Source organism: Vulpes lagopus, chromosome 4 (genome assembly GCF_018345385.1).
Source record: "Vulpes lagopus strain Blue_001 chromosome 4, ASM1834538v1, whole genome shotgun sequence".
Taxonomy (NCBI): domain Eukaryota; kingdom Metazoa; phylum Chordata; class Mammalia; order Carnivora; family Canidae; genus Vulpes; species Vulpes lagopus.
The window spans coordinates 44,869,554-44,888,831 of NC_054827.1; the positions used below are offsets into that span (position 1 = coordinate 44,869,554).

The 19,278-nt window shown below is 58.1% G+C and overlaps 1 protein-coding gene across 6 annotated transcripts in view; it reads right to left on the reverse strand.

Annotated features, from left to right (window-relative positions):
• Positions 1-5,205: 5,205 nt before the first annotated feature.
• LOC121489543 (SCO-spondin-like) overlaps positions 5,206-19,278 on the reverse strand; it is a 51,440-nt gene continuing 37,367 nt past the window's right edge. For 4 of the 6 annotated variants that reach the window (XM_041752684.1, XM_041752683.1, XM_041752681.1 and 1 more), the window contains 31 exons: positions 19,090-19,256; positions 17,909-18,069; positions 17,503-17,726; positions 17,306-17,347; positions 16,980-17,135; positions 16,250-16,459; positions 15,930-16,097; positions 15,096-15,227; positions 14,748-14,994; positions 14,334-14,486; positions 14,203-14,249; positions 13,673-14,017; positions 13,136-13,303; positions 12,428-12,558; positions 12,039-12,163; positions 11,772-11,818; positions 11,187-11,465; positions 10,698-10,856; positions 10,412-10,528; positions 9,824-9,962; positions 9,482-9,684; positions 9,210-9,337; positions 8,973-9,115; positions 8,814-8,860; positions 7,806-8,023; positions 7,370-7,465; positions 7,151-7,211; positions 6,964-7,065; positions 6,726-6,856; positions 5,927-6,077; positions 5,206-5,346 (listed from right to left, as the gene is read on the reverse strand). In XM_041752684.1, coding sequence (XP_041608618.1) covers positions 5,324-5,346; positions 5,927-6,077; positions 6,726-6,856; positions 6,964-7,065; positions 7,151-7,211; positions 7,370-7,465; positions 7,806-8,023; positions 8,814-8,860; positions 8,973-9,115; positions 9,210-9,337; positions 9,482-9,684; positions 9,824-9,962; positions 10,412-10,528; positions 10,698-10,856; positions 11,187-11,465; positions 11,772-11,818; positions 12,039-12,163; positions 12,428-12,558; positions 13,136-13,303; positions 13,673-14,017; positions 14,203-14,249; positions 14,334-14,486; positions 14,748-14,994; positions 15,096-15,227; positions 15,930-16,097; positions 16,250-16,459; positions 16,980-17,135; positions 17,306-17,347; positions 17,503-17,726; positions 17,909-18,069; positions 19,090-19,256 — 4,520 coding nt within the window. In that variant the 3' untranslated portion in view covers positions 5,206-5,323. Of the gene's footprint in view, positions 5,347-5,926; positions 6,078-6,725; positions 6,857-6,963; positions 7,066-7,150; positions 7,212-7,369; positions 7,466-7,805; positions 8,024-8,813; positions 8,861-8,972; positions 9,116-9,209; positions 9,338-9,481; positions 9,685-9,823; positions 9,963-10,411; positions 10,529-10,697; positions 10,857-11,186; positions 11,466-11,771; positions 11,819-12,038; positions 12,164-12,427; positions 12,559-13,135; positions 13,304-13,672; positions 14,018-14,202; positions 14,250-14,333; positions 14,487-14,747; positions 14,995-15,095; positions 15,228-15,929; positions 16,098-16,249; positions 16,460-16,979; positions 17,136-17,305; positions 17,348-17,502; positions 17,727-17,908; positions 18,070-19,089; positions 19,257-19,278 lie in introns of those variants that run through there. The other 2 variants (XR_005987358.1, XM_041752686.1) reach the window with 2 other exon arrangements.

Here is a 19,278-nt window from a genome sequence, read left to right on the forward strand (position 1 = left end):
AGCGTCGTACCGAGCGAACCGCTTTACGGCAGCCGCCGGGCCCGAGACGGCGGGGCATCACGGGAAGCGTAGTCCGGCCTCGTTCAGCGGCTCTCAAGCTGCTATTGGCTCCCGAAATGCGGGGCCCTGATTGGACGCCGAGCAGCTCGCTCTCGGTCCTTCCCGCCTGGCTCCAGGGCGCTGCGGATTCGGTGGCACCTGCGGCGGCACCCTGGGACCCTGCGTTTAGGGCCAAGCGTTCTCATCGGGCTGTTAGACTGCCTGTTCTTGCGTCTGTTCCCTCGCACTTTTAGGGTCGGTGTCAACCTTGAAGGTTTCAGATTTTATTTAATCTAGAAGGGCAATCCTTTTTATTAATTTTAGTTTTTTAAAAAATTTTATTTTACATTCATTCAAAAAAGCACCATTGGTTGCCTACCATGTGCCAGGCACAGTGCAAGGTTTGGGAATGCACAGCTGAATGAAACAAAACTTTGCCTTCAAGGAGCTTACAGTCTACTGGGGAGACAGACCAAAAACAGGTTAACTATAAAATAAAGACACAAGGGCAAGGAAAGAGGTAAGCACGAGACCCTGCCAAAGCACACTTTGTCACCATCTAGGGTATGGTGGTGGGAGTATATGGGATGGTTGGCCAAGGATTTCCTGAGGGAGTGTCACCTGAACTGGATTAAGGGTAGGTGTTAGAGAGGTGAGGTGCTGTGGGTGGAAGTGCGTACCTCCCAAATTTGTATGTAACCCTTGTGTGGTGGTATTTAGATATGGGGCCTTTGGGAGGTAAACTGGTTTAGAGGAGATCATGAGGATGGGGCTCTCATGATGGGAGTGGTCCTTATAAGAAGAGACACCAGAGAGCTTGTTGTCTCTCTCCGCCAGATGAGGAAATGGTGAGAAGACAGCTGTCTGTAAGCCAGGAAGATAGTTCCCACCAGAACTCAGCCATGCTGGCATCTGGCCTTGAACTCCCACTTGAAACAGTGAAAAAATAAATATTTGCTGTTTAAGCCACCTGGTCTATGGTATTTTGTTACGGTAACCTGAGCGAACTAAAACAGAAGAGGAAGAAAGTTGTTGCTAAGAGGACAGTTGGCCCTAAGAAATAGCATAAGCAAAGCCAGACAGGTGAGCAAACGGTATGTGCAGGGATGGTGTAAGGCAGGAAATTATGGGACATGGCACTGGAGAGATACTTGGGGGCTGGATGTGGAAGGCAGTGTATGCTACCTTAGGGTGTTTGAAATGAGTTTTAAGCTGGTGACTGGTGTGGGCAAATTTGCACTTTAGTTGGGTAAGTCATACTGCATAGTAGAGGGTGAATTTAAGGAGGAAAGAAAGAAGACCAAATTCAATTAAAATATGCTTGCTCCCTTTTCCTTCCTCTCTCTCTCTCTCTTTTAAGATTTTATGTATTTATTTGAGAGAAAGAGAGAGAGGGCCTGCATGAGTAGGTGGAGGGGCAGAGAGAGAGAGGGAGAAGCAGGCTCCCCACTGAGCAGGGAGCCCAATGGGAGACTCAGTCCCAGAATCCTGGAATCCCATGACCTGAGCCAAAGGCAGATGCTTAACCAGCTGAGCCTTATCTTTCAAAGACATGAAAGAAGACTTCACCTGCCTCTAATTTGACCTCAGTCTCTACTTTCTAACTGATTACTCTTTCCAGCTTATGTCTCAACTCAGGCAAAGCATCCTCTGATGGGAACCAAAACCCTCCCCTCAAACAATAAGGACTGCCCCAAGCCCCAAGACCCCACATGACTGACCTCAAGATAATGATCCACCTGACCTTTCCTGCACATCTGCCTGTACCCACCAACTTGTGTCCCTTATTGTCCTCCTATAAACCTAGAAGTATTTTCAGCATTTTGGAGATAGTCTTTGAGACATTAGTCTGCTGTCTTCCCAGTGGTCGCCTTACTGAAATAAATTCCTTTCACCACTGCTCACCTCCCTGCCTTTAGATTTTGTCAGCAGTGAGTGGCCAAAGCTGGTCTGTTGGGGACCCCCCAAGTCAGATGCTCTTGCACCCCTGTGTCCTGGTTACAGACATAAAATTATAAGAACTAATTAGAACAATATATTGTTTGGTTTGTAATATATACGAGTGTAATATGCATAATAATAATAGTAATAGTAAATAGTAAAGTGCAAAAAATCTTAACTGTGTAACTTGATGTGTTTTTTTTTAAGATTTTATTTATTTATTCATGAGAGACACGGAATGAAGAGAGAGAGAGAGAGAGAGAGAGGCAGAGGGAGAAGCAGGCTCCGTGCAGGGAGCCTGACGTGAGACTCGATCCCAGGTCTCCAAGATCACACCCTGGGCTGAAGGCGGTGCTAAACCGCTGAGCCACTCGGGCTACCCTCGATGTGTTTTTACATGTGTTCCAGGTAGCCACCACTCAGATCAGATACAGAAAATTTCCAGCACTCCAGAAAGCTCCCTTGTGGCCCTCCCTTTATGTATACATACAGGGAAAATGACAGAAAGTAAGGAAGTGATTATTATAAAGGCGTTGGTAAAATTAACTATTAACATATCTGATGTACTTTTACATATGTGTGTTTTAAGTCACAATTCAAAGTTCTAAATAAAAAATAAATTTTTTATTTTAAATTTTTACTAAATTTTTACATTGCCACACTGATTGTTAAGTATTTTGATTATCACCCCTGAGTAGGTCCCAAGTAACCATTCTCTGCTATTCAGCTCTGTTCTCCTAGCCAGGGTTGAAGAGAGCTAAACTCAGCAGGGGTTGATAAGAATACCTTTTCTAGAAATGTGAGAGTTCAATCCATGTGAGTAGAACTGTAATTTTTGACCTCAGCTCAGGCTGCCATAACAACATAGAGAGAAATTTACTTTCCTGGAGTTCTGGAGACTGGAAGTCCCAGATCCGGTGCCAGCATGATTGGTTCTGGTGAGACTTCTCTTCCTGGCTTGCAGGTGTCACAACCTCGCTGCACGCTGATAATGACCTCTTCTCTGTGTACTCATGGTTGGGGGGCGGGATGAGCTCTCTGGTTTCTCTTCTAAGGACACTAATCCTATCTGCTTTATGACCTCATTTAACCTTAAATTATCTCTGGATAGGCCCTATTTCCTATTTCCAAATATAGTCAGTTTGTGGCTTTGTGTGCTTCCAGCAGCCTCCCTCTGGCCAGGTGCAGTCACTGGGAGGGGAGCCTGTGTTGTTGAGAAAGAGCAATGAGACAAATGCACAGAAATGAGATGGAAGACTCCAGGTGGTCTTCTAATCTCCAGCTCCCAGCTCAACCATAACTGTACCTCTCTGTATGTATCCTGGAAAGCTGTATTTCTGCCCATGAGTTATTTCTTCCCTGTCTCATTATAGCAAACTCTTTTCTCAGGGTTTAAAAATTGGAGGTGAGGGTGCCTGGGTGGCTCAGTCGGTAAAGCATCTGCCTTCAGCTCAGGTCATGATCCCAGGGTCCTGGGATCAAATTCTGCATCAGGCTCTCTGCTCAGCAGGGAGTCTTCTTCTCTCTCTACCCCTCCTCCCTGCTTGTGATCTCTCTCTCTCGTGCTCTCTCTCAAATAACATCTTTAAAAAAAAATAAAAATTGGAATTGAGGTGGTTGAGACAGCTAGCATTGTTAATTGAAAAAGTTTCTCCATGAAAAGGTACAGAAAGATGGGGCATCTGGGTGGCTCAGTGGTTGAGTGTCTGTGTGCGTTTGGTCACAATCCCGGGGTCCTGGGATCGAGTCCCACATTGGGCTCCCTGCGGGCAGCCTCCGTCTCCCTCTGCCTATGCCTCTGCCTCTCTCTCTCTGTCTCTCATGAATAAATTTTTAAAAATAGGTACAGAAAGATGGGGCAGTATCTGGAGAGAAATGGGGATCAAGAGATCAAGAGAGAGAGAGTGGGATCAAGACAGGAGGCTAAATATGAGACACAAGATCATGTTTCTGTTTCTGCTTCTGATGGGAAAGGAACTGATGGTTTAAGCACAGGTGGGATGATGCAGGGAACCAGGACCACAGTACCAAGGGCCCTTTCCAGGGGTAAGGGACACTTCTAGATGACACCATGAGGGAAGAAGGAGAAGATGGAGTGGATGGAGGTTTGTTTTGTAGATTTGTTACAGATTTTCCCATCTGATGACATCTCTGTGAGACAAGGTCATCTCGTGGAAGTGAAGAGCAGGGTGGGAGGGCAGCAGAGAGAAGGCATGCATAGTCATTGCAGAGAAAAGAAATAGAGTTCATGGGGAAACAGAGTAGGTAGAATGGCAGATTGAATTAAAGGCTTGTTTGAGGTTTGTGATCACAAACATAAGGTAAAAACACCCCATCTGCAAAAATTCTGTCTAGAAACTCATTACTCTGAGTTGGTGTATTGCCAGGTGGGTATGAATGTAGTTAGAAAAGCAAAGGATTTCATGGTACTTGCATTGGAGTGATTTAGAATGACAGGCGGTTCTCATTTCCAGCTAGGCGCACATGGAATTACCCACGAGGCTCCCAAAGAATCTGATTTAATGGGTTCAGGATGGGGCCTGGGCATTGATAGGGTTTCAAAAGCTCCTCGGATGATTCTAACGTGCAGTCAGTGATGAGAATCACCGTGCAGACCATGAATCCTGAGGGGCAACAGGAGGCAGCTAATGAAAAGTGAGAACCTGGTAGGCTCAGTGAATTTGAAATAAATGATAGCGGTGGGGAACTAGAGCAAGTAAGCCGGAAGGATGGGAAGGCATGATCGGTAAGTAAATATTTGAAAGTGTTTGCAGACGGCTGAATTGTGGAATGAAGGGGAAGGTCATTGCACTCGAGGTGGTGAAGACTGAATGGATTATCCACATGGACTCTGAGTGTCCACGACAAGGACACTCTGAACTGAACTGAAGTCTTCTCTGGATGATGGGGACTGGCAGTTGGAAGCAGGAGAGGGTGGTGGGGCTGGGTGGCACCAGCTACACAGGAACTCTTTGCGGGAAAAAGGGGCAGAACTGGCTAGCAGAAGCCATGCACCAGAGAGCTTCAGACTTTATATGCAACCTGCTGATGTGGAAACAGGCATATACATGGGAAGCGACTCGCCCAAGTTCACCAGCATGGCAGATTCACAGAAGCCTCCTGGAGACAGTCCTTGTGCAGGGCTCAGACCCATTCTGCCTCCCTTCCCGCTCTGGTCCCCAGAAGCAGACTCTGCACACAGGCTTGCTGTGAATGTCACTTTATTTGGGATATGCTGGTACCAGGGCATGGAGCAGATTGGTCAGCTGGGGAGGAAAGGGACAGTGCCTCTGAGCCTGGTGATTGCATCAGTGGGGCAAGGCAGCCTCATGCAGCTGAGCCATCAGTGCTTTGAGAAATCACCTCCTGGAGGATAAATGAGGGGGAGAGGCACTAGCAAAGAGGCAGTGGTCAGGCTGGGGAGGGATGCAGCTGGAGGGAGGGTGGTGGAACAAACTGGCAGGAGAGGAAGAAGCCCAGAGAAAGGCCAGCTCTTGCCCTGTGCCCTACCCAGGCTAGGTATCAGCACCCCTGCACCTGTTTCTTTCCTCTGCCACAGTGTGGCCTCGGGGACCTAAGGATAACCAGGCACCTGGCAGGCGCTTCACACCTGTGCTCTCCCTCAGCCCTCCCAAGGAGCCTGTGGGGATTGTCGGCCTGGTGGTAAGGCTAAGGTCACGGGTGCTCAGCAAGGAAGGAAAGATGGGCTGGTTTGATGGATCAGCAGCTCTGATGGACTCCAAACCCCCAAGCTTGTGTCTATTGGAGGAGAACTCAACAACAGAGCCGAGAAGCAGAAGGAGCAGGTCGGAAGGGGTCAGGAAGGAAGAATCTCGGGAAGAATCCCGAGAAGCCTGTGAGTTGGGAAATGGGTGCCTTTGGGAAGGCCTGCCCCTGTCCCCACTCCACCCTGGAATTCCCCCCACCAGCGCCCCCCCAGACCCACCGAGGCAGGCGCTGCACTGGCAGCTGCGGATGGCCGGCAGCACCACCGGTTCCGTGCGGCCGCCAGGACAGCGTAGATTCAGGATGCGCACGGGGCTCTCGGGGTCCAGGCTGTAGCTGCAGCAGCCGCACTGGCTCTGCAGGTACGGCTCCTGCGGGAGGGTTCCGCTGAGCTGGACAGCTGGATGGGGCCAAGCAGTGGGCCCCAACCACCTGTCTCCCCCCACCCCACCCCAGGGCCTTTCCCAGTGGAGGGAGAGCCAGACCCTGACACTCCCTGTCCAGCTGGGCCAACCCGTGGGGCGGGGGGGGGGGGGAGGAGCAGGGTTGCACCCTCTGGGTCCCAGGAGAACAAGTGCAGGGCAGCAGTCTGGCCATCCTCTGGGACATGCTCACGATGCCTTGCCAGGAATGTCCGGGACAATGCTATGTCCCACCGAGCTTTTCTTCACTACCTGATAGGCTGTGATTTCAGAGCCTAATTTAGCTCCTTCATACCCTTCCTGTTGATGTCCTGGTAGGCCCACACCAGAAGCAGTCCATCCCTGCCCCCCTGTCTGTCGTCCCCGTAGCCCCCCCCTCCCCGGCAGCGGTGGAGGCCTGCAGTAAGCTCTTGAGCCCAAGCCCTGCTGAGGGGCATGGAGCCAAGCAGTAGGTGGAAGTCACCACACTGGGGAAAATTTCACCCCTGGCTTATCTTCCCTTGAGATTAACCTCGTCCCTCACCTCCCCTGGGCTTTGCTCAGGTCTAGGCTCGCAGTGGTAGGCCCTTGGGAGTGCACAGCAGCCCCCTCGCTCACCTCAGGCATGACGTTGGTGCTGGATGGGCAGTACCCAGCACAGTAGCTCACTTCCACCTGGTCTAGGTAGCAGGGGCCTTTGGTGAGGTTGCGCAGCTCTGTGAGATGCCGGCAGGAAGCTGACTGCTCTTCTGTGGGGAGGAGCAGGTGAGTGCAGGAGGTGGGGGCAGGGCAGAGAAAGAAGGCCCCCCTGAGGGGACTCCAGGTGGAGGGGACAGTGTGTGGACCTGAGGGGTACCTGTGGCGGCTGGGGCAAGGGTGGTCAGGTGCCGTGGTGCAGTACTGGGGGTCTCCACTTTGCTAATCCCCATGGTAGGCAGCACCGGGGAAGGCAGGCCTCCTAGGGTAGGCATAGGGGCCAGTTTAGGAGAAGGGCCCAGAGCAGGCAAAGGCATGGCAGGAAGTACCCCAGGTCCCCTGCATACCCAGAGTCACTTGGCGGCAAGTGGGACAGCAGCTCCCTGGCTCCTGCATGGTCACCTCGTCCTGCAGAGGGAGTGGCCCCCCAGTCCACTCAGGAGGACAGCCCCAATGCCCAACACTGCCTGCTTGAGGCCCTAAGACCAGCTTCTGGGAAGGGACTCAGGAAGGAACCTAGGGAGTTCCTGGTTCTCTGAGAGGGCAGCAGGGCTGCTGGTGGGTACCTGGGCACAGGTGAGGGGGGGGCAGTGCTGGGTGCAGACACTCCTCCCATGGAGGCAGCGGCAGCTTTCACAGGCCTCCTGCCATTCGGATCCAGGCTGGGGAGATAGGAGACAGCCTCTTCTCCATCTCGATCTCCATCACTCTGCTTGTTCAACTTTTCTACACTACTACCATCCCTGAAACCAGCCTGGGGATCTAGTCAGGACAGTGGCCAGAGGCCGAAGTCAACAACAGGACTTCAGGAGGGAGGTGGGCTGGTAGAGCCCAGAGACTGTCCCAGTGTGATAGCTGATGACCAAGCTGCCCATTGGGGCAGGCCCTGGCATAGGGGGAGGAGTCCGTGGACCAGAGGGAGGCCTGATGGGAGGGAGGCCTGATGGAGGGAGGCCTGGGTTGGGGATGGCTGGGTGGCACAGAGGGGCTGTGGTGTCTCACCGGGTAGGGATGCCCATGGCGCCAGCACTCGCAGTGGTCTGTGGGCACGCAGAGGCCTGCCTGGCTGCGCAAGAGCCCGTGCTGGCACACACAGCCTGGGACCTGCCCCGCACTGCAGTTACCCAGAGTCTCCGTGGCGTTGGGCTCCTGGCACGTCCGCTCGCAGGACCCCAGCTCCCCGGGGGCCACCTGCTGCCACATTTCTCCAGAGGGACACTCTGCCAGGGAAGACGCCCCACCACCACCACTCGGGTCAGCCCTGGGTGCAGCCTTGGCTCTCCCCACTCCCACGCTAGGCACCTCTAGAGTCCCTCCTCTCTCCCAGAGCTGCCCATTCGGCTCCAGCAGCCTCTGGACTTCTAGGCCTCCAAGCACACCCCTCTGCTCTTATCTACCTTCCCAAATGCTAGCGGGGCCTAACTCGAGTCTTGCCTTCTCCAAGAAGCCTCCCCTGACCAGGCCGGTCCACTTTGACCTCTCCATTTGTGGCAATGATTTCCCATCCTGTGGGTGTAGTCTGCTTGTCAGTGGGCCAGAACCATCTCTTATCTCTGTTCTGGTGGGTGAGTCTGCCCTCAGCAGCCAGGCTGGGGTGCTCGGGGCTCACCATACCTGTGTGTCTCTGAATCTGCACAGAGCCCAGAGCACCAGGGCTGGGCACGTGTGAGGCCTCAGCAAAGGTCTGTTGACTTTGATCAGATGGGGGCAAAACAGTGCAGGGCAGACACAACCCTCCTGGGGACTGCCAGATGAGGGTCCTATTTTAGCTCTCCCTCTCAGACTTGGCTTTCTCCTCTGTGGGGAAAGAACCCTCCACCTCCTGCTTTGCTCACAGCCCTGCTCAGTATGCATGCAGGAATGCCCCCAACACCAGTGTGGACAGAGCTGGGAAGCGGCTTCTTGAAAGAGATAGCATTACCAAGGGCAGGCAGGACCCTCACCCACACCAGGGCCAACCCCACCCTGGCTTTGGAAGGACCGGCAGGGGCCCAGACAGCCACAGCTCACCATGACAGTCGGCTAGAGAGCAGCGGAAGGCTCCCTGTTGGCAGATACTGGGAAGAGAGAAGCATGTGTTCGGAGGCATCCCAGGCCCTGCTCCTCACCCCTGTCCTCAGCAACCCTGCCCTCCACACCCTCCCTACCCCTAGCCCCCCCCGCCCTCACCAGCGGGTACAGTTCCAGGTGAGCACAGTCCCTGGGGGAAGCTCCCTGGACTGCTCTTCAGGGGTCAAGGTGAGACCCCACAGCAGAGAGCTCTGGGTGCAGGGGCACGCAGCAGGGGGCACACACGTGCCATTGTGCAGCAGCTGGGGTGGTATAGGCTCCGGTTATACTCAGATCACCACTTCTCTGCACCACCCCCCACACACACGGGAGTCAGGACATGGCACTTTAACATACCTGCTCTCCGGGGCAGCCACAGCCAAGCTGGCAGGGCTCCTGCACACAGTTGGCACCGGGCTGCAGATGCGAGCAGAGGTATGGGCACGAAGTGGCGCAGGCCCTGAGCACCTGGCCGGGTAGGCACTCTGGGGGGCACACAGTGAAGTGGAATACCAGTGAAGGGGCTGCCCAGGCCCCACCACCTGCCCTGGCAAACTCCAGCTGGGACAGGGGCCTGAGCTCAGTGGTGCCAGAGGGAAGGGCAGGCACACAGCACCCCAGGTGCTCACCAGGGCAGGGCTGCAGGTTACATCCCTGCCGCTGCTCTGTGTCCTGGGCCTGGCAGGGTACCCCCACAGGAGCCTCCTTGCAGCTCCGGTGCCGCATCATAGTACCCCCACCACACAGAGCAGAGCAGTTACTCCAGGCAGACCAAGGCCCAAGGATGGGGCACTCATGGGGTGGGCACATCAGGGACCCGTTGATACAGGTGCTGTGGACAGGGGTCGAGGGCATGAGTCAGGGTGAAGAGAGCCCTGGCATCCCTGTAATGCCCATTACCCTGACCTGCCCCGAGCCCACCCAACCAGAGCTCCACATCCCTCCCCTTAGCCACCAGTGGGCAGCCATACCAGTTTTTGCAGTCCAGCTGTACCACCTCGGCTGGGGCCACCACCCAAGAGGCGTTGGGGCTGGGGAGGCCACAGCGGCATGAGGCAATGGGCACGCAGTGCCCATCCTGTATCAGTTGGCCAGGGGGGCAGCGGCAGCCTGAGGGTGGGGGAGGGGACAAGCAAGATTCAGGACAGGCACTCACAGTGGATCCTTCTGGCAGCCAGACAGAGTCCAGAGCCTCAAGCTGACACTGGAGTACCCTTCCCACCCCCAGCCCCCCAGTCCCCACTTGATCCAGTCCCCACACTGTTCCCATTGCTGGGGCACAGGAAGGGGTCATGCTAGCCCCCTCTGTGTGGACACCACCTCAGGAACCCTTGAAGCTGCTGAGAGCACCCTCACGGACACAGTCCACCTTGGCTAAGGCTCGCTCTATGCAGGAGCCCTACTCGGTTGCTGAAAGTGACTCAAGGATCCGCTTTGCTGCCCTGTAACCCACGACCCAGTACAGCAGCACACCCCCTGCCCGCAGGTCACATGCTTTCTGGGAGCAAGAGGCAGCAGAATAGGATGCCCCAGTCAGAGGCCCTAGGGTTCCCAGGGACCTGGGTGGCATGGTCCCTGCAGACACTGCACGCGGTCCCAGAGGTCAGCACAGCTTCGAGGGCACTGGTTGGCACAGTCAGGGGTGGGCACGGTGTCTCGGGCTTTGCAGCTCTCCCCTGAGGACCAGAAAGTAGCAGTCTGCATTGGGGGCCAACTCTGTTGTGCCCCCACGACAGCACCCTGTGCTCCTCTGCGCGCCTCCAGGAGCAGAGGCAATATCCCCCTCGGGTGCCAGCTTGTATGCTGCTGTCCCCACGCCTCCTCCAGGTGCCATGATGGGGTTACCTGGGCAGGGCCCCACGTTGCAGCTCTCAGTCTGAGCCCATGGCTCTCGGCAGACCCCTCCGGGGGGCCCCCCTGCCTCCCTCCAGCGTAGCCGGAAACCCCCACTGCAGGGCACCTGGCAGGGGCTCCAGGGCCCCCAAGGACTCCACTGGCATAAGTCTGGGGAAATAAGATGGAGTCAGTACCCAGGCCCCCATCCCCTCTGCCTCTGGCTTCTACCTTCTACTCCAGCCCTACAGACACTATGACATGCCCTGAGCCCCTCAAGCACCCTTCCTCCTCTTTTCAGCGGCTGCATGGATGCTCCCTGCTGCTGCCCCACCCAGCGGGAAATCCAGCAGGCCCTGGAGGCAAGCAGGAGGCCTAGCAGGCCTGTTAACTGCCTGGCTACTGAAATAAACAGCATGGCCCAAGCCCCCCTGGGGAGGTCCCCCACCACTCTCATTTCAGGCTCCTTCCTGCCCTGTTTATCTCTTCCCTCCTTTTTACCATGGCAGGCCATAGGGTCCGGGCAGAGGCGTTGCTGGCTGAGTGGTACAGTGCAGAGGTCTGGGTCCCCAGCCCACGGCCTCCGCGTCTCAGGGTCCAAACAGAGGCGATGACGGTGCTGCTCCGAAGCCAGCAAGGGGGCCAAGGTGGGGGAGAGGCCAGCTGGGTGCTGAGACCAGTGCTCCTCCAGAGCAGTCCTGGAGGCAGGAGCCAGCACACCACGGGGCAGGCAGGGCCCACAGGGTGACCACTCAGACCATTCACTCAGAAGCAGAAGACCTAGGAAGGGCAGTGAGTGGGCATCCTTCCCAGTGACCCTCCCCCAGACCGCAGACGCCAGTGGATGGGAAGGAGGAGCTCTAGTTATGACCAGGAAGGGTTGGAAACAGGAAAGGCTGTAGGAGGTCTGGGGGAGCCACAGTGGGGTGACCAGCTGGCCTGGTGTGTCTGGGACTGTCAGGTGCCAGCACTAAGAGTTCCAGATCCAAGAACCCCCCCACCCCCCAACCCCACCCCTCCCCCACCCCCACCCCACCTCCGATCCTGGGCAAATGAGGACAGCTGGTCTCTCAAGTCCAGAGTTACCTTGACAGCCCTGGCTGGTGCACTGCAGCTCTCCGCGCTGGCATTCACTGTGGGAGGGGATGGTCACGGTAGGACTGGGGGGCCAAGACTCGGCCCAGAGCAGTGGTTGGAGGGCTCACGTAGGGGTGACCTGAACTCTGGGCTCATTTGGAGCAGGATGAGGTTGGGGTTGGGCCCGGGGCCTGGGGGATTTCCCTGTGGGGCCTCCCCACTCCCCATTCCCTGGCCCCAGTCCTCTGATGCTACCTCCCCACCCTCATCACTCACCACTCTTTGCAGCCCAGCTGCAGGCGGTCCCCGGGAGCCAGGGTGACCCTGGCTCCTTCTCCTGTGATGTGTAGGCAGCTACACTGCTCTGGGGGAATGCAGCCCCCAGCCTGTTCCAGCAGCCCCTGAGCAGAAGGGGACACAGGCACAGGGCTGTGTGGCAGCCACCTCTGTACCCTAGTGCCAGTACCGTGTCTGCTCACAGCAGGTGCATATGATGATTTACTAAGCAAATGGATGGGCACATGGGCAAGAGGCCAAACGCCAGGGACTCTTAAAAGGTGTCGTGGGGAGGGGTGTCACAGAGGCATCACAGGGGAGGAAGTGCAGGAGTGGGACAGAGACCCCCTTCTCTTGGGGCACATCCCCCCCCCAGTCCCACCCCTCACCTCAGGGCAGTAGCAGCCGGGCTGGCAGGGCGGCAGGTTTTGGCAGAGCCCATGGCTCAGGTATGTGGCACAGAGCCCGGTACAGGGGGAGCCACACGCCTGGAACTCAAAGGGAGGTGGGCAGCTGTCCTCTGTGGGGGACCAGAGGCCGGTTGGGGACAGCCTAGAGACACCCTCCACCCCCCTGAGCCCAAAGCACACAGTACGGGATCCCATCAAGGCCCCTTAGGGTCTCCTTGTAAACCTGTCCCCATGCGGCTGGTAAGGACTGACTAGTGTTGCTGTGGGTGCCTCTAGGAAGGGTTGTGAGGGTTGGGCCTTGGAGAGCCACATAGCTTGCATAGAGGCAGGATGGGGCCTCGGGGAACTAGGGGCCTGGCAGGTACTCCTGGGCTTGGCAGATGGAAGACGAGAAGGTGGCTACCACAGGGGGTGGGCAAGACCTTCTGTGCCTGGGCGTCACCACACGTGGACACAGCCAGCAGCTACAAAGTGGGGAAATCACAGCAGAGCTGGGAGGGGAAGGAGCAGCTGAGGGTGACAGCAGTTGAGGGTGAGGCAGGAGAGTAACTGAGCTGCTGAGGGCAGGGGTCAGTGCAGGCAAGGGCACCTGCTCCAAGGGCCTAGGGGCATGCATGTTTGCTCGGAGAGGAGCTGGGAGGCCCTGCCAGGGCTCAGTTGTCTAGCTTCTTGCTCCCAGTGCCTCACCAGAGCAGTTGCTGACTGGGCAAGGCCGGAAGTGGCCGTCCAGCCGTGTGCAGGGAGGCCTCTCCCCGGCCCCTCTGGGCGCTGGACCCTGGTGCCGGTAGCGCTGCTGGACGGGCACCTGGCACGAGCATGGTGTCCAGCTGCTCCAGCTGCTCCACACGCACTCCTCTGGGGACCAAGGTGGGGGGATGCCAGCCTGGCTCCTCCAGCCTATGTTCCCTCCCATCCCTCCCCTCTTCTCCCAACCCCAGCCAACACCCTGCACAGGGCAAGAGCAAAAGGGAGCTCAGACAAGTCCTGATCCCCTGTGCTCCCCATCACCCAGCAGCAAGGTCCCCATCACCCAGCAGTGAGGGGCACAGCCCAAAGGGCTCAAGGGAGGAGATGGTGACAAGAGAAAAGAAACTAGACAAAATATCAGGGGGATAGATATACATTTGGGGGGTAGAATCTGGGGTTTGGGAAATCACATTACTCCCTGAGTTTTCCTGAGGCAGGGAACAGGTGATGGGGCTTGGCTACCCCATGCACACTCACCCAGGCAGGGTCCTGGGTAGCAGGCCTGCGTGTCCAGGTGGAGGAAGGTGCCATTGCAGGTAGAGTCGACTTCAGCCAGTGGGCAGGGGCAGGACCCAGAGCGGGAGGCCAGGCCTGGGCCGCAGCTGCGGGAACAGGGCCCCCAGGGGCCCCAGGAGCAGGACTCCAGCAGCCCCAGGCAAGGCTGCTGTCCACAGCGCTGGGTCTGGGTGCCAGGGCCCAGGCAGGGGGCTCTGCTGTAGCCAAGGCCCGAGGCCATGCAGCCCCGGGTGCGAAGCTGGTTTCCACCTCCACAGGAGACAGAGCATTCAGACCAGGGGGACCACAGCGTCCAGGCCCCAGGGACTGTAGGAGGGCACAGATGAGGTTAGAGAAACTGGAGGGAGCAAAGGCCCCGAGGGCTGTGCAAGGTCCATACAGGGGGTGGCAGCTATAAATAGGGCTGGGAGGGAAATAAACACAATGCAAGCAAATGGCCAGCATGAAGCTAGGAGGGCGAGGGGAGGTGGGACTGGTACGAAACCCCAGACCTGCACACTCGATGTCTTCACAGATGATGCCCTCCGGGGTGCAGGAGCTGAGAGGAGGAGCCTGGACTCAGGGATGCTGCCATAAGGCAGGACAGTATGGACCACCCCTCCCCACCTCTGCCCCAGCTTACCACTGCTGGCACTCGCCCTGCAACCAGCTGTCCCCCAGCGTGTAGAGGCGGCCACCATGCAGGCACAGGGGTGGGCATGGGGGCTGAGGGCAGGGCTGGCTCTGGGACTGCTCCTCCCGACACTCCGGGGCCCATGAGCCCGAGGTGGAGGACCTGGGTGGGGCCCAGGGCAGAGAAGGTGAGAGACACCCAGGGTCCCTCTTCACTCACCTCCTGGTGAGACACCTGATGGGCAAACCTGGGGTGGCTAAAGAAAGCAAGGATGACCAGGGACAAAAGTTGGGGCCAGGACACAGAGGGTATGCCACGGGGTGGGGGCAGGATCCAGGACCTCCATATCAGAGAGGGAGACTGAGTCCGGGCAGCAGCAGACCAGGGTTGGGGAGGGGATGCCAGCCTTGCCCAGCCCCATACCGGAAGCGGCTCTGCTGCCCCTCGGGCCCACATGAGCGGCTGCAGGGACTCCAGGCTGACCAGCGGCTCCAGGCACAGTGGGCAGGTGGTGGGCAGGGCTGAGCCATGCAGGAGAGCCGCCCAGCCTGGCAGGTGCAGGTGTTGCAGGCCTCCTGGTGCCAGCTGCCCGGGGCCCAGCTATGGCCCTGGGCATCTGTACACTCGCAGTGCTCAATTGGCACGCAGCCACTGTCCTGCTCCAGGAAGCCTGTGGGGGAGGCAGCCCTCCAGAGCTGTGCTGGCACCCAGCTCCCACCTGCCTTCCCACTGAGCCGCTGTGACATGCCATGGGGCCAGGGCAGCTCCTACCCTCAGAGCAGCGGCAACCCGGCTGGCAGGCCTGGCCATCCTGACACACGATCCCCTCCTGGAGGTCTGAGCAGTGGCGGGGGCAGCGGTCAGCACAGCTGACCATTTTCATGCCTGCTGGGCAGCCCTCCTCTGGGCAGATGGGGAAGACCAGAGTCAAGAGGGCTCTGGGCACCGGGGCTCAGAAACACTCCACCTGCCTGCCCAGGAACCACTCTTACCTCTGTGAAGCTATACTCCCATCTTTCACCCCACGTTGGTGCCCACAGATACAAGGGGCCTTGGGGAGACCCCCGGGATTGGGACGTTTGAGTGCCAGGGAGTTCCTCTTACCTACCCGGGGGATCCCAGCACCTAGCCTGGCACCCAATACATGTTGTTGACCTGGACTGAATTTGTGAAGCCAACATGCTCACCTACCTGGCTCCTCTGTATTCACCTGGAGGCCATACAAGAGTAACCAGGGTCCCTGGGGCCCCCAGAGCTCAGAAGGACCAATAACTGGAGCAGAAGGTGGGAGGAGCATGTCTGACTCTGTCCACACCCCAGGTGCAGCTGCACTCAGGACTGGAACCCTCAAATCCTCCAAAAGCCTTGACCTGCTGGGTGGTTCCAAGCAACACTGCGCCTGGTCCATGGAGGGCACCCCCTACCTGAGCGAGTCCCCCCTACCCAGTGCCAGACCTCGCCATCTACCCCTGTGGGCCTCAGTTTCCTCAGCTGGCTGGTGAGGGTCTCTGCCACAAGGCATCATGGAAATTAAATTAGGAGGGGCATGGGAAGACCTGTGCCGAGGGCAAAGGCCACTGGGATGTGGTATCCCCACTGCCATACCACAGGGCAAGGGGTTGCAGAGCCGAGACTGGTGCCTCTCCCCAACACAGGGAGCACCCCCGTTCTTGGGCGGGGGGCTTGAGCAGCTGCGGCTCCTCAGGGACCGGCCCCCCCCACAGCTCCGGTCACACCAGGACCAGGAACTCCAGCGTGACCAGCCTCCAGGCACTGCGTGGAAAAGAGAAGGGCCTCGTGAGGGATCTAGCTCAGGCAGGGGGGCCCCTCCATAGACCAGGAGCCCTGGGCAGGGTCCTGGTAGTGCCACAGGGGCACGTGATGCCAGGGAAGGGCATGCTCTGGTCCTCACCAGTCCTTCTCACCTGGGCAGGCCCGCAGGTTGCAGAAGCGACGCTCCTGGTAAGCAGTCAGGATGTCCGGGCACCAGTGCCCACCGGGCCCCGGGGGACGGTATGCCCGTAGTCGGCGCTGCTGGCCTACCCCGCAGCTTCGAGAGCAAGGTTCCCACGGGGCCCAGGCAGTCCAGGAACAGTTCCCAGCCACACAGCCAGGGCTGGGGCACGGGGATGGCTCTGCGGGCCAGGGCAGGAGGAACGAAGCTGAGCTGGAGCCAGCCCTGACTCCTCGACCTCAGCCTGGGTGCGGCCTTCCTCATCTGCTGGGCCAGCCGTGACCTCATCCAGACCTTTGGGTTTGTGTTGAGGGTCTAATACTGGCTCTTGTGGGGCTTTGGTAACTAGGCCTCAGTGTCCCCACTCTCACAAGGGGCAGTGGTCCCAGACTCACAGGGATGCTGAGGGATCTGGGTGGGAAATTGGGTGAGTGTTGAGGACACACATAAGGGAGGATGTGCTGGTGTTTGCTGGGCTCCCCAGCAGCTGCCAGGGCTGCACAGAGCACCCCAGGGCCCAGAGTCATGCAAGGATTCATGATTAGATATTGTGCTCAGAACTCAGTATTTGCTTAAAGGGTTTTGGAGGTTGGACGTGGGTTGGGGGTCAGAGTGAGCTGTTGGAAGGAGGATGATGGGGTTAGAGGGGATGGCCGTGGTTCAGACATGGATCAGGTCAGAGGTCAAGACTGGAGACACACCTGTGCAGGAGGGCAGGTTGCAAGGGCGCTTCTGTGAAGCGTCACCCCCAGTGCAGTTTGCCAGGCAGAGGCGAGTGCGGCTGCGCCAAGCAGGGTGTGTGGGGTCTGTGCAGGTGTGAGAGCAGGGGGACCATGGAGACCACGGGCCCCAGCCACCTGCAGGGAGAAGGGGGAGAGGCATCTCCTGCTGAGTCAACCCTGGGCTCCTGAACTCCCAGGAAGCAGGGCCGGGAAGGGAGGAGGTCCTGGGCGTGTTCTTCCCAAAGAGAGGCCACATGGGAGGGGTAGAGGCAGTCAGGGGTTGGGACCCAAGGAGTCTGGGCTACCTGGAATGCTTGTTACTGGCTCCACTGTGAACCCTCCAGCCCCTGTGCCAAAGAAAAGCCCTGTTCAGGATGCTTCTGAGTGTGCAGTACACCAGGACCAAACCACTGCTATCTGATTCAGCCCTTCCCTCAGCTGGGTCTCCTGTGGACCCTAAGGCCCCAAACACAGCCAGACTTGCACTTCCCAATTCCCTCACCTGGGCAGTCGGGGCTGAGGCAGTATTTGAGGTCCTGGCGGGGCCCACTGCAACCCAGGCTGCCTGGAGCCAGGGAGGGCTGCATACACTGGCGGCTGCGGGTTCGGGTGCCCAGCCCACCACAAGAGCGGGAGCATGGGCCCCACAGCCCCCAGGGACTGAAGCCATCAGCAGCCTCGGAGCAGTCCCCCATGGAGCAAGACAGCTTCCCATGCACACAGGAGCTGTGGAAAGGGCACGGGGTTGAGGGGCTGCACAGGACAGACTCTGAGAGGAAGGGGTGTGGGCAAGGGTCTCCGCCCCCTGGACAGTGAAGAGATGGAGCTGGTAGTCAGGCTGGGCAGGGGCGGAGCAGCCAACGCCCACCCCCCATTCCAAACCTCCCCCACTCTCACCATCCCCTCACCAGTTACTGCAGTCTGTACGAAGGCTCTGGCCTGAGCCCAACTCATCCCCAGGCCCAAGGGCCCCACCATCCTCTCCCAGAATGGGTGGACGAGCCCCAGGGTCAGCACCCGCAGCTCCCAGCTCCTGCAGCAGTGAGGCTGGCAGCACACAGGGGCACTCCTGGTGGGTGGGAGCAGAGGAGAAGGTGCAATCACACAGACCAGGTGCCAGATCTCTGCACCTGTGCATTGCCTCCAAGGGGTTGGGGAGGAAGGCTCCTGGTGGCTCCTTGGTGGCAGCAGGGAGGGGCTTGGGCCCCAGAAGAGCATTCCCTGGAGCAAGTGGGACTGTTTCCCTGAGTCAGGGGAATGAACATGAGGGACTAGTGGCCTACGAGCTTGGCCCGAATGGCCAGTGGATGTCCTGCATGGGACCCAGGCAGGGTCAGCAGAGGCCCTCATAGGGTGGCACTTGGAGGGAACACGGAGCAGCCAGGAAACAGACACCTGGCTCCTAGCTTCACCAGTAACTGTCTGTGTGTGTGACTCGGTGTTCCCTTTTCTTCTCTGCAGCTCACCCAGTGTCATCAGCTCAAAGTCAAGCAGATGGGACCAGGTGGCTGCTCGGGCCCTTCTGGGCATGGCATTCTGGAACTCTGGCTGGGGGCAGCCACCGGGCACTGGCTTCAAGAGTAGGATTAAAGACAGGGAAAGAAATCCCCATGCATCTGTAGAGCTCAGCAGAGCACTGTTGGCACCTGTCTGCAGTCTGGACCTCACAGCGGGAGACAAGGAGTCTGGGGCCAGCCAGAGTAAAGGGAGGGATATGCTTCCCCACAGGGATGTGGCAGGGAGAGGGGGGCAGTGAGGACCCACGGTTCCCTGCTGTGGTCTGAATGGCGTGGGGAGCCCGACTGCCAGCTGCTGGGCATCGAGGAGCCAGAGGGGGCACCTGGCCGCCCGTCAGTCATGGACAGCTCCACCTGGAGTTGGGAGCCAGGGAGAGCTGCTGCTGAAGAGCAAGGTCCCCATTCCAGGGAACCAGCGACATCCTGAGGCAGTGTCGCCCCAGCGTCTGCTCTGGGAGCTGAATGCCAGCCTGGGGTCACACAGGGTCTGTGGGGGTGAGCAGCTATAGGGGAGAGGAAGGAAAGGCAGGGGAGGGGGCGGGCCTTGGGCTCCTGGCTGAGTGGGTTCTGACCTGGACACAGGACAGGCGGTGCTGGAAGGTGCCCACGGGGCAGTGGCAGCCCTCCTCGCAGCCAGCGGAGAAACAGCCCACCTGCCACGTGACGTGGGTGCAGGAGAAGGGACACCCCTCACTGGGCTGGCACTCCCGGTACAGACGTCCAGCTGGGCAGCCTGCCTCTGGGGTAATCTTTGCATCAGT